The sequence below is a fragment of the Strix uralensis genome, chromosome 3 (assembly GCF_047716275.1).
Source record: "Strix uralensis isolate ZFMK-TIS-50842 chromosome 3, bStrUra1, whole genome shotgun sequence".
NCBI classification, from domain to species: Eukaryota; Metazoa; Chordata; class Aves; order Strigiformes; family Strigidae; genus Strix; species Strix uralensis.
In genome coordinates this window covers 102,349,348-102,362,828 of record NC_133974.1, presented here as the reverse complement: position 1 = coordinate 102,362,828, position 13,481 = coordinate 102,349,348, and the positions used below count along the sequence as shown (strand labels likewise).

The 13,481-nt window shown below is 34.8% G+C and overlaps 1 protein-coding gene across 6 annotated transcripts in view; it reads left to right on the top strand.

Moving 5' to 3' along the window:
- UBR2 (ubiquitin protein ligase E3 component n-recognin 2) overlaps window positions 1-13,481 on the top strand; it is a 60,907-nt gene that overhangs the window by 34,166 nt on the left and 13,260 nt on the right. For all 6 annotated transcript variants that reach the window (XR_012628257.1, XM_074863622.1, XM_074863623.1 and 3 more), the window contains 18 exons: window positions 78-141; window positions 436-560; window positions 1,603-1,655; window positions 1,920-2,022; window positions 2,639-2,687; window positions 3,065-3,219; window positions 5,169-5,271; window positions 6,026-6,135; window positions 6,347-6,427; window positions 7,205-7,386; window positions 8,091-8,290; window positions 9,128-9,221; window positions 10,642-10,803; window positions 11,168-11,265; window positions 11,485-11,557; window positions 12,352-12,500; window positions 12,595-12,650; window positions 13,072-13,168. Coding sequence is in view for 5 of the 6 variants with exons in the window: in XM_074863622.1 (XP_074719723.1) it covers window positions 78-141; window positions 436-560; window positions 1,603-1,655; window positions 1,920-2,022; window positions 2,639-2,687; window positions 3,065-3,219; window positions 5,169-5,271; window positions 6,026-6,135; window positions 6,347-6,427; window positions 7,205-7,386; window positions 8,091-8,290; window positions 9,128-9,221; window positions 10,642-10,803; window positions 11,168-11,265; window positions 11,485-11,557; window positions 12,352-12,500; window positions 12,595-12,650; window positions 13,072-13,168 (1,954 nt within the window). In the remaining variant the exon portion in view is untranslated. The remainder of the gene's footprint in view (window positions 1-77; window positions 142-435; window positions 561-1,602; window positions 1,656-1,919; window positions 2,023-2,638; window positions 2,688-3,064; window positions 3,220-5,168; window positions 5,272-6,025; window positions 6,136-6,346; window positions 6,428-7,204; window positions 7,387-8,090; window positions 8,291-9,127; window positions 9,222-10,641; window positions 10,804-11,167; window positions 11,266-11,484; window positions 11,558-12,351; window positions 12,501-12,594; window positions 12,651-13,071; window positions 13,169-13,481) is intronic.

Sequence of the window (13,481 nt, the reverse complement as noted above, 5' to 3'; positions counted from 1 at the left end):
AAAAAATATTTTCAGCATATGGAATAATTCTTTTATCCTTAATTGAAAAATGTAAATTCTTTTTTGTTTTAATTCAGGATGTTGTTCAACAAAATAACACTCTTATAGAAGAGATGCTGTACCTCATTATAATGATTGTTGGTAAGTTCAGAATACATTTAATTATTTTTTAAAATTTAGTCTCTTTAATGGTCTGGGATGAGCATTCTTGATTGTCATCTCCAGTTCAGTTCTATTTTGAACTTCCTGTAGTCCTGACTTCTTTCCTAGGAGAAAAGCCTTGAAACTAGCTTAGATTAGTGTAATGAATTTTTGAACACTGGTGGGTGAACACAGGATTTTACAGAAGAGACTTATTTTGCAGTCTTTGTCTTTAAGTAGCAAAAGAAAATAAATGTTTAAAATCCTAAAAAAGGTTATATTTTATTTTTACAGGTGAAAGATTCAGTCCTGGAATAGGACAGGTAAATGCAACAGATGAAATCAAACGGGAGATCATCCATCAGCTGAGCATCAGGCCAATGGCTCACAGTGAATTGGTAAAGGCGTTACCTGAAGATGTAAGTAACTTGGGGTGGGGGGGGAAGCAACTTCAACTTTGTAAGGCTGATTGCTGAAAATTTTTCTTACACAAGCTTATGCCACTTAATGTGGAATGGGAGCAGCATGATTATGCTAAGAGCAAGGTTAACATGAGTACAGATAATAGTTGTCATGGAGAAGGTAGGAAAGAGCTAAAGAAGAAGAGAACATAGGAAAGAGGTAGGAGCCTGAGAACTTCTTCAGCTCTTTTCTCTTTTTAATACTGTTTCTTATCAGGCCATCTGGCTGGCAGTCTCTGCAGTCTGCTTGTAAACCCTGAATAGAGGTATGGAAGTGGGTTGTTGAGCTATCGAGAGATAAAAGCTGTTATATTTAAAAGCTTAACGATAATTGAAAAGACATGGAATCAGACACGGTATAATGATTTGTGTAACAGAAATTATTCATTAGCATGGACAGAAACATTTGTCTGAATTCTGGTATGAGTGGTTTTGTAGGATAGTAAAGTTTTTTGGTGTGGTGTTTTTTTTAGAATATTTTCTAAGTAACCTTTTAAACGTAATTTCAGAAGGCAGTCAAAATTCAAAAGTTAATCTTTTACTATACTGGTAGTACTTCTAATGATAAATTCTGAAATATTTTTCATTGTTCTAAATATTTTAAACTTAAACAATTTGAAAAGTCAAATTTTAGGGTAGCATTATGATTATTTTTTTTTTTAAATAAGGTTGGATGAAAGAGCACACTAGGATTTAAGCTAGAGTTCTAAATTGTATTGTCAGTCTTAAATACTTTTTCCCTGGCCTTGTTGACTGCTGTGAATATGTATTGCAGGAAGGGGGTAGGGATGTTAAAAGGTAATTTCTATATGAAATAGTGTTACATATTTGAGCTGATTTCTCCTGCTGCCTTTTGTGGTTGTTTTTTCAGTGGCTTGTCTTTTTAGCTTTCCCATATTTCATTTTAAAGGCCTAGAAACCAGAAATACTGACTTTGATTTGAATGTATTTAATCCAAGAGCTACAGTAACACACTGTCTTGCCTTTTCACTCAATGTAGGAGAACAGAGAGACGGGAATGGAAAGTGTGATTGAAGAAGTGGCATGTTTCAAGTATGTTTCCCTTTATTCTAATATTTCAACTTTAAAAATGGAATATCTAAGTTAGTGAAAATGAGTGAAAAGAAGAAAGGGAGCTGGGTCATGGTGTTTTCCCATGGGTTTACTCATGTGCATCATTCTTAATACTGTTACTTGATTTTTAGAATGCCTATTGAGCAGTGGTTTCCAGCTGTTCTAGTAAACCATTTATGCTCAGATATTAATAACCAATGAACATACGTTGGTTTTGGTTTGTGGTTCTTTTTTTTTTTGTAGGAAACCTGGATTAACAGGCAGAGGGCTGTATGAATTAAAGCCAGAATGTGCCAGGAACTTCAATCTCTATTTCTATCACTTTTCAAGGGCAGAGCAATCAAAGGTAACTAGTAATGTAACTTTCTGGGTTTTATTATGTGTCTTTTTTTGGTTGCTTTTTTTCCAAAGCTTAATTCTGTGAAGAAGTATTATCAACTGGTTGAAAGTTAACTTTTATAAGGTAATTTGAGAATGCTAACAAAATTTGCCTGGGATTTTGAAGTGATTTCTGTGCCCTATACAGAGCTACTGAAATTTGTGGGCCTTCAGGAGCTTGTTTGTGTTTTCTCCTAAGTCTTATTTTACTGAAAGTATTTAAACAATCTGTATTTTTGCTTACCTTTATAGAAATTACTATTTTTACTATATTTACCATATTACCAAATTTACCGTATTTACCAAATCACCATATTTACCATAGCTCAGACTTGTCATACCATTTTATGCTATAAAATAATCCAGGCTGGCTCAAGATAAAAGATTAATTTTGAAGGCGCATGCCCTACTTTACAAGTAGAATGTAAGACAAACTGAAAAGGCATGGAAGCTTTCTTATTTTATTTAAGGCTGGGAAAAAGGGGGAAAAAACAGTAACGCTGTAATAAAGCATGAATGCTTTTTTAATTAGTCCTATATTTGTACAGGTTTTGATTAATATTGGCATCGTTCTTCTATTTCAGGCCGAAGAAGCACAAAGAAAGCTGAAAAGACAGAACAGAGAAGATACAGGTATTTCTCTTTGAGAGAACTTGGGAAAAGGAAGCACCTATCAAACTGTGTATTGCCCTAACATTTAGACTAACATCCTGTTCTTGGCCTAACCAGAAATTGGTTGAAAATGTATCAATTTCCCTTATGTCTCCCTGGTTGTAGACAGGAATCTGATTAGTCATGGAACCAGCCTTCTGAACAGTTTATTCCTTTGGCTTTTCTGTTACATGCAACCCATGTTGAATGGTATAGCCTGTCATCTGTAATACTGTTTTTTAAGCAACTATAAACTGTCTTGGATTAAGCTGTTAAGCTGTTTGAAAGTCAGACATTTTATATGGGTGTTGCAAATTTTAGAGGTACTGAAATATCAAACACACAAATTTCCCTTTCAGCACTTCCACCACCAGCTCTTCCTCCTTTCTGCCCACTTTTTGCAAGTCTAGTTAATATTCTGCAGTCTGATGTCATGCTGTGCATTATGGGAACTATACTGCAGTGGGCAGTAGAACACAATGGCTATGCCTGGTCAGAGTCCATGCTGCAGAGGGTATGTTTCCTTATTTAAAATTATGCTTACACTAAAGGAAGGAGTATGTATTTTAGCATTTTAACGTGGATTTATAGGTTTGGGTTGTTTGCTTGGTATCTAACATATCCAGAATACTCTGAATGAGAAATAAATGGTGTTTTCTGATATAAAAGACTAGGGAGACCCCTCTGCCTCCAATGCAATTTATTTTTTTTAAAGTGGATGGAAGATAGAGGTAAATTTCTAATGGTTTGCACACAAGAGGGAAGAATTTTGCTTGAATCGGTTGAAACAGTGTTTATTATGGTAGAGAACAGTTTATCTGAGTTGTTGCATATTAAGTAAAGCACAGTGACTTTTTCTTGATGTTCCTTTGCTTATTTTCAGGTTAAGCTAAATCACTTTAGAAAAAATCATGAAAGTTCAGAAAGGAATTTTCTAACTTGAAAATGTATCAGCTTTGGAAAATTCAACTGAGCTATTTGTTCCTCGCTATTTATAATGATCTTTAGAAACCTTGAGGGTTACTGTGGATTTTGTTGTCTATGATGGTCTTTTTCTGAAGTGTGCAAAGATAAGTGGTGAACTGCCATCAAAGAGTTATTCATATTGGTCAGGATTGTTGGTTTAGTATCCAAAACCAAACTTTTCAAAAATAGCGATGGATTTTTTTTAATAACATTTTGCAATGTAACCCCAGCTTTAAAATTATGATTTTTTTGACATTCAGTTTTAATGAGTGTATATTAATTTCTACAGCTAAGTTTAAATTAACATAAGCAGTACTGTATAACACACCGAAAGCTGAAAATAGAACAATATGTCAGTATTATAAATCACAATAAAAATTGAAGAATGTAGTTACATTTAGGTAATGTGAGAATGCTAGCCTTTGGAATAACTTTGAATAGAATAAGATTTTATTTTTATTTTTTTGAAACTGAACTGAAACATGCTCAGCCATTTGAGCGCCTCTGTGGTGTTCTCCAAAATGTGCGATTCATTAAGGACCTATCACTTGCTCAGAAACTCATGACACTGTATTGACTGGTGCTGTGCAGTTGGACCGCAGCTTTCCAAAGTCAGCCACACTCGTCTTGGAAGCACCATACAGAGGTTGATATGAGACATCTGGCAGTGGTGGCTCATATCTGATGAGACCTTGTTAGACAGCTGTGATTGAGGAACACATTAAAACAAATTAAAAACCTTCAACTCAAATCAGGTTTTACCACTTCTTCTATAGATACTTAGCCTGTTGTGTTTCAGTTCTGCTACAGATTTTCCAGTGATTATCCTTGCCTTAAATGGGTTTCTGTGTTGATTCCAGGCATTCAGTAATGCTTTTTGTCTAGAGCATCCTGCCAGTTTGTATGGGGTGACAAAAGTGGTTGATTCAGGATGACAGATTTCACCACCAAGATTTAAGTATTTAAGCTTTAAAATGCAATTCAGACTGGTTTTGTGCCAAATAGGGTAATTCCAGTTTTTAAGTTCAAGGAAATTACAGCTTTTTACTGACCTAGAAGTTAACATTATTTTAAAATGTGTTTCTAGAGTGTTAGAATAAAATCAGTTTCATAATTTTTGTCAGTTAAGTTTTATAGGTAAAAAGGGTTTAAAGTGTGCATCATGCTTCTGTCCAGAAACTTGTGATAATAACAGGCAAGTGCTAGGAAGAAAGCTAAGAAGCACTGACTTCTCACTCACTAGACAGGACAGCAAATAGAAAGATATAAGTGGTATAATGTGGTTTTTTACCTGTCAAAGTTTCAAGAATTTATAAACACACTCCGTTACTCCTGTGTAATGCTTTGGAATTATGTATATACAAATAGCTTCAAATATATTATTATTTTGTAGTTTTATTATATGACTGACTTGTCTCTTAATGCATTACCCAAACTATATGAATAGAATATATGAATTATTAAAGAAAAGAACTAAAATTTATAATTTTCATCTAGGTTTTGCATTTGCTTGGAATGGCACTACAAGAAGAAAAACAACATCTGGAGAATCTCAGTGAGGAGAATGTTGTAACATTTACCTTCACTCAGAAAATATCAAGTATGCCTTTCTTTTCAAATGTGTAGCAAATTTTAAATAACTGAAAATGCCAGTATCTCATATTTTATTCTTCTGAAACAGTATTTAGCAGATGAGTATATTTGGTTATCCATCAAAATTTTACCAAGCTGACTATACATATGTGCTTTACATATGTGTAGATTTTATGATAGTAGGAATACTAAAGGCCTTTTCTAGAGGAGAAATCAGAGTTGAATAATTCCCAGGAAATCTTATTCTTAACATCTGTAAGTAGCATCTCAACAAAGGTTGCTGTGCATGATCAGATACTACAGTTGCAAAAACTGTAGTTGCGTTCTTAAATGGTCTTTTAATCTTGACTTTCCATTGTATCTTCTGACTAGTGCCTCTATTTTTGTGAAGACATGAAAGTTGCTAAGACTTTTCCATTTAAAATAGGTGGGAAATAAAATATTGGAAGTTCCACATGGCAGGTCCCAAAATAGAAACAGCCAGGAAACACATACAGTGCATTTGTCTTGTAAGAAAATAGAGTCTGTGAGCGAGACTTTTAAGACTCTTTCCTCTAAACTTTTCAGGGTTTACAGGGTACTCATGAAAATGTTTGCAGAGGGGCGGATGAAAGTTATGTATTGTGCCTATTTGTTGAAGGAATTTTTCAGCTGCTGAACATGCACAAGTGTTGGGTTTTATTTTTTTGTTGTTTCTAATGTTAGTAAATGATTAGTTTGTCAGGTAACAGTATAATCAGTTCTCATAATTTTTTTCTCAGGACCAGGAGAGGCACCCAGTAATTCCCCTAGTATACTAGCTATGCTAGAAACACTGCAAAATGCACCTCATCTGGAAGTGCACAAGGACATGATCAGATGGATATTGAAGGTAAATCTATTTTATATAACTGCTGAAAAGCATGAGAAGATGATTTTTGAAAAATTCCTAAATGTACTGTGAGGATTTCCATATTTCCCATGTTGATTTGTTGTACCTACTCTTTTCCTCTTCTGGAATCCAACACTGCACGTTATCTGTCCAGCATTATAGTATACACAGTTATATTCACATGTCACAAATGTTGTTTTTTTCCTTACAGACTTTCAATACTATTAAGAAACTAAGAGAAAGCTCTTCTACAAGTCCTGTGGCTGAGACAGAAGGAAATATTATGGAAGAGGTAAAAGCAAGCTGTAACAGTTAGCTGATCTGGAACAGGTCTGGGTTGTGACTAGCAAAGGACTGTATTTCTAATTGCAGCTCTAAATCAACGATGGGAAACATCAGTGATTTCTGAAATTCTGTCTCACAGCTTATAGATCAAACCCATTTGTTTGAAAGACCTATTGGGACAGTCCTTGGACCATTTTTCTTTGCTTTAAAAAATTGTAGTCTTAAATACTTTGCAAGTTTACTCCTTAGAATTGTTTGTAGTACTGATTACGGCATTTAATGATTCTGCTCTTCCCATAATTTCAGACTCCTTGGGAAGTTGTTAAAAGAAATGGTATCTATGTTTTTTTACCATGCAGGTCATTCCAGATAAGCTCTGCCAATTTGTTTAATGTGGCATGACATTCTAGATAATACACAAAGATGTTGGAGCAGTGTAGTCCATTTAGGAATACAGCTAGTATGGAGGAAGAGCAGCACTAGAGACGAGACCTATCACTTACTTAACTTTTTATCTTATGAATGCTCAAAGGGAAGAGAAATACAAAATACAGGTAAAGGTTGAGGGGGAGAAGTGCCCTTCTGGATCTGTATTTCTACCTGGCATTGAACATGAGCTAAAGAAAAGAGGGCACAAAATAACTTTTTGGTAGACTTTTCTTTTGTCTCTTTATGAGATTTTCATTGTTTGGAGGTTAGTACAAGTTACACATAGCAGCAGCTAAAATAAATTGTCTGTTGCAATAAGATTTTAAAAATGACTGAGTGAACAATACATTTTCAGAGTTCACGTGATAAAGACAAAGCTGAAAGGAAGAGAAAAGCTGAGATTGCCAGATTGCGCAGGGAAAAGATCATGGCCCAGATGTCTGAGATGCAACGGCACTTCATTAATGAAAACAAAGAACTCTTTCAGCAAACTTTGGAAGAGCTAGATACTTCAACCTCTGGAGTACATGAAAATAGGTACAGGAATCTCATTTAAATTTTTTTCCTTTAACTTTTACATCAGATTGTCCTATTGTTGCCGCTTATAAAAAGCACTTTTTTTTGACTGGATGGAAAACTATTCATAAGGTTTTTTTGAGACCAAAAAAGCAGCAGTAAATAGAATGCTTTCCTCCCCCTTTCTGCCGGGATGGTGGGATAAATACTGATTCCTCCCTTCTCCCTCCTCATACAGTACTCAACAAAAACAGCCCAATAATTTTTTGTATAAAATCATCCAGTAAATTGTTAATAATACTGAAGAGACTATGCTATTAAACATAGTAAATGGGAAATAGTTGATTATATGTCTGTTGAGGATCTGAAAGAAAATCTGCTTGTAGCTAGAAATATGAATTGAAGCATGCTAATGATTTTGTGGGGAAGTGGAGAGTTTTCCAAATTTATGTCAGGCACTTGAGGGATGGTGGTGATGGAGGGTCGCAGATATAGTTTCTGTGTTAAACTGGAGTGGGTAATACTATTGGGAGACTTATGAATTTTTTCTGGAAAGCATGTTCTGTTTCTGAGGACATAGGAATTGCTGCATAAGCACCAGCATTATTTTTTGTCAGAGAACACTTATCATAAAGCTAGTAAGCTCATTAATCACATTTAAATCATGATCTGATTTGTAATTTTTTTCAAATTATTTGCTCACTAGTGTTCTTTGAATATTCTAGCCCTGTAATATCGGATGCAAAACTCACAGCTTTGGGACCAGAGCAAACTAGAGTAGCTGAACACAGACAAGTTGTTATGTGTATATTGTGTCAGGAGGAACAAGAAGTTAAAGTGGACAGCAGGGCTATGGTCTTGGCAGCATTTATTCAGCGATCAACGGTGTTGTCTAAAAATAGAAACAAAATTACTCCAGACCCTGGTAAGTAGTGTTAATAGTTGTCTTTAATATTAATGAATGTTAAAGTCACTGTAACAGCTGTGTGCTTTTGAGACAGTGACGTCACTTTCTTATGTTAACTGTATAATTGTGAATGACTTCATTGTAATCAGTGGCAAAATGCCCATATGTTTAGTGAAGTAGAAATGTGTATTCTAAAAAATGTAACATCACTGCAAAGCATTATCTAAATGTTCTGCCAGCCATTTAAAAAAGCCTTTAAAATCAGAAGTGTTTGTTCTTAAACTACACCTGTGACATTATAGAAAGAGGAGGTGTTGATGTAGTGCTGCAAAAGCACAAGATACACATTTCCTTCCTCTGAGTTATATGATCTGAAATGTCTCTTGGCAATAACGAAAAATGCTTGAATTTAGGTTACTTTGTGAAACAGATCACGATGATCAGTGGCATTGTTACAAAGGTTTCTTTAAATTCTGTATACATAAACACATAGAAAATTTCTGCACTGAATCATTTTGCACTCTCACTCTGAACATTAGTGTTTTTAGACTCATTATTTAATGGTACTAGACAACCAAAACTGCAGGGGTAGATCTTGGGGACTTTCACCAGGGCCCAGCGCCTCTGAAAGCTTGGTTTGAAGTCTCAGTACATATGCTCAAAACAAAATTACATGATACTTGTAAATGATCTAAACAGTTTAAGTTGTTGTGGATTAGTAATATGTTTTATGCTTCATCAAATGAGTCATACTTTTGTGATCAAGTTTAATAATAACACACATGTAGTAACATTTATCTGCAGTTAAGTCTTTTGATGAATGTTTATTTCAAAGTTGTTTTGTTTTAAATACAGAAAAATATGACCCTTTATTCATGCACCCGGATCTGTCGTGTGGAACACACACGGGTAGCTGTGGACATATTATGCATGCTCATTGTTGGCAAAGGTAAAAAGTTATATTTAAGTTTTTAGTCTAGATAGCATGTCATGCCATCAGTTTGCCTAATGGCACTAATTTTAATGGCAAAATTACTACCATGTAGTAAACTTCAAAAGAAATTTCATGAAGCAATTAAAACAGCTTTCTGTTGTGGAGGTGGGAAGTAGAAATCATTATAATAAATGCTGTAAACATGTTCCAAATAATTTCCATCTACTATCTGTCATCTTGGTAAAGAAGAATTCAAAGCCACACATGGCAGCTTTCATTCCCTTTGGTTGTTTATCCCTATACATAATTGTGCACATGCACCCCTGTGGTGCACATATATCTGAACACTGAAGCTCAGATGGTTTGGATTTTTTTGCAGTTCAGTAGTAGACATGTTCCTGCTGCTGCTTGTGCTCTCTACTGAAGTTTTAAATGACAGTATGTTACTGGTGCTCTTATTTCCTCCATCATACTTAATTTGAAGTAGAAACATCTGCAGTCTAGTTCATCTTCAACATAAACTCAATTTTATCCTGTGTTCTTAAGTTGGTTTTTTTATGAAACGTTTTCCAGCTATTTTTATTCTTTGATTTTTGGAGCAGGATAAATGTGCTTAGTGCCATGGGGTGCCAATGCCACGTGACAAATGAAAACCATTCAAGCCTCTAACTTCAATTAGGCCCTTGCTTTGGTCCTTGGCATGGCTCCTTAAGTGCCTGATTTCAAATTCTGCCTTTTGTGAAGATTGTTAGGAGCTTCCAGAGATTCTGTGGCGTTAATCACATGCAGGTTTTATTTGTGATTTTTAATATCACTGCTCACTGAAGATGCATTCTTAATCTTCTCCTGTAGGTGTGTGGTTGCTGTTAACTCCTGGAAATGTACTTAGATGCCTGTATTCAGACCATTTTGGGGTCATCACTGGGCACACTCTGAACCGTCCCAGAGACTTCTGGAATAGCAGTTATGTTTAGCAAAGCAAGGAATTCCATTCCTTTTCATATATAGGATTCGGAGATCAGCCACCAGTTGTTCCAGTTGCTGCTCTGTTATGGCCTGTAATGGAATATGCACATAGATAATCATGGCACTTCCCTTAAAATTTTATGTAAAACTGAAGATTTTTTTTTTAATTATTCAACTTAACCTCTTCCTCTTACCCTTTTTTACCTAAATGAAAAATTGCTAAAGGTCAGACTTAAACGTGATTTTAACGGCCCAGTGTACTTCAGCACTTTTGGGGGATTTAGGCTGCCAAAAACTGGGGATAGCCTGCAGTTAGTAATACTTTATCAGCCAGAGGGTAGAGCTTTTTCTTTCATATAATTTCTTATCTATAGCTGAGAAAAGGCAAAACAGTGTCTGTATGAGAATTCATGAGTTTATATGTTAATCTTTTAATAATTTGCCATTAATATCTTGGTCTTTTCTAAAGGTATTTTGATGCTGTTCAAGCAAAAGAGCAACGAAGGCAACAAAGATTACGAGTGCACACAAGTTACGATGTAGAAAACGGTGAATTCCTTTGCCCACTTTGTGAATGCTTAAGCAACACCGTTATTCCTCTGCTTCCTCCACCAAGAGTTTTGTTTAACAGGTCTGTTTGCTTTCTAAATGCCCTCAATAAATGTGAAAAAATCCCAAACAAGCCACACCCCAAAAATCCCTTTCAAAATGTTTATTATCTTCTGTTTTGATAATCTCAAATGGATTGTCTGCCTGCTTATTTTGGTTTATGGACCTTCCTTGGTTATTGTATAGTATGGAATTTAGAGTATGAAAGGACAGTAAAGTGTAGGACCTGCAGGAAAAGAACTGGATGTAGAGAATATGCAGATAGCAGAAACAGAAGAGAAACAGTTGAGAAACAGAAGAACATGGAATGCCTATGAAATACTAATTCTGTATATAGTTTGTTTTTAACTAATTTGTGTATTGTATTTATATATATTTCTGGACAGGTTAGACTTTTCAGGCCAACCAAACCTAACTCAGTGGATCAAAACAATATCCCAGCAAATAAAAGGGATGTATTTACTTCGAGATGAAGACAGTGCAAGTAAGTCTGAAGAAATGTGTATATTTGTATGTGAAAATATTATATTCATGGAAAAGACTGAGTGTTTTGGTTCTACCACAGTGGACTTGAGAGGTGATGGCAAAAGTGGCAAGGATAGCTTGGAATTTCAGTTTCTGGTGATGTGCTTCAGCGTCTTTTATAATGTAAAAATCAGGTATAGGTGAATAATCAGTATTTTATTACTTCTTGTTTATACAGGCAATTCTGGTAATTCAGAAAAAATGGATCAGCTGCAATTACCTGAAGGATTTAGACCAGATTTCAAACCCAAGTATGTATTTACAACTTATTAAATCATCAAAAATTCATCATGAAATGGTAACATGAAAATAGTATGAGACTTCTGTGCTATAAGGTCTCAATGATTAAGGCAAATAAATGAATTTTGCTTTAGTTACAAAAGTTGATCCTATTATTATGATGGTATTGAAATCCAACCCACAAGTAGTAAATAATGCAGTAGAATTTCAGAGGTGGATGTGCAGAGAAGATGCTGCAGTTATATAAATTTTGACATCAGGATTAAGCTTTGTTTCCCTATTACTTGTAACTGGATGAAGGATTCATCATTATAGCTCAGCACTGCAAGTAAAACCCAAAGAAAGACTATGAAACAGAGTATGTTAATATGTAATTTCAGCTATTATGGGATGTTTGTATTTGAGTCTACCCTTTCTTCACCTGAGGAGAAAGTAATAAAATTCATTGCATGGTACAGACATTTGTCTGCCAGCTGCACACAAAAATGCAAGACACTTATCCCAGCTGCTAACAGATTTTGCTATCAGTCACACACAATTCTTTTAATTTAGCTTTAATTATATTGTCTTTGAAGACTGGATATTCTTAACACTAAAAAATTAGATTGGTTCCAAGAAATAATAGAATAATAATTGGGAGTGTATCTGTTAGAGAAAAGAGGTTAAAGAATGCCAGATCCAAAGAAAGATATTGGAGTTCTCATTTAAATTTTAAAAATCCAGGTGTTCAGCTGTGGGGTGAATACTTATCATTAAAAGTGGAGGAAATAATGAGTTAGTAATAATACTGTTTTCTTTGTTTCAGGAATCCTTATTCTGAGAGCATAAAAGAGATGTTGACAACTTTTGGTACAGCAACATACAAAGTAGGCTTGAAGGTTCATCCAAATGAAGAAGATCCACGTGTACCTATAATGTGCTGGGGAAGCTGTGCTTACACGATACAGACTATAGGTACTAATGTATTCATTTTGCTCCTCTATATGTGAATTTCAGAATTTAAATAAATTAAAAGCATTGAAATATTTTGGGGTTTTGTTTTTTTCAGAACGAATTTTAGCTGATGAAGATAAACCATTATTTGGTCATTTACCTTGTCGACAGGTAAGGATCAAGGATCAATTCTTCTCTGAATTGGTGCGAAAAGATCGAATTCTGCTGCTTTAATACAAAATATCTGGTTTTTAATTTATGGTTAATTGAGAGTTTTATTTGTTGGATCCCACTGTTTAGTCAATCAGTATCTGATTATTAAATTTATTTAAAAAGAAAATCTAGCAAAACTATTACTTTTTTTCTATAAATGCATAGTTTAGTAAGGCGAGAGTTTCTCATTGTAACAGTCAAAATAAGAATACTGAAGGGAACTTGTATAATTACATAAACATCTGTCATATACTTAAACACTCAAACTGTTCCCCTAAACTACAGCTGAGGGGCCTGAAAAGAATGCTCTAAGTCAAAAGACCTTTTCATATTGAGGAATTTCATTAACTGTGGCAGTATTTCTTCTTTGTTTTTAAAGGATGACTGCCTTACATCATTAACAAGATTTGCAGCAGCTCATTGGACAGTTTCATCTCTTCCAGCAGTACAGGCTCACTTTTGTACTCTCTTAGCGTGTAAGTTCACCACCTTATGCAGTTTTTCACAAAGATACAGAAAAATGCTTACAGAATGATTGTTAGTCTTGATTATGAGAAAATCGCTTTATGTAGTGGTTTTAAGTAATAGACCAAGAGCTGGTATTTTCACATCTGTACCTACATGTATTTCGTCCTACCATGGAAAAGAACCATTTCTTCTGGTCTGCAGTTCCAAGATATATTTCCAGAGAAGCATGGATATTGTGCTGTGAAGCAGTTCTGTTGACTCTTTCTAGTATTGATATTGCTGCTTTTAGAAAGATACCTAGAGCAAAGGAGAAGGAAGTGT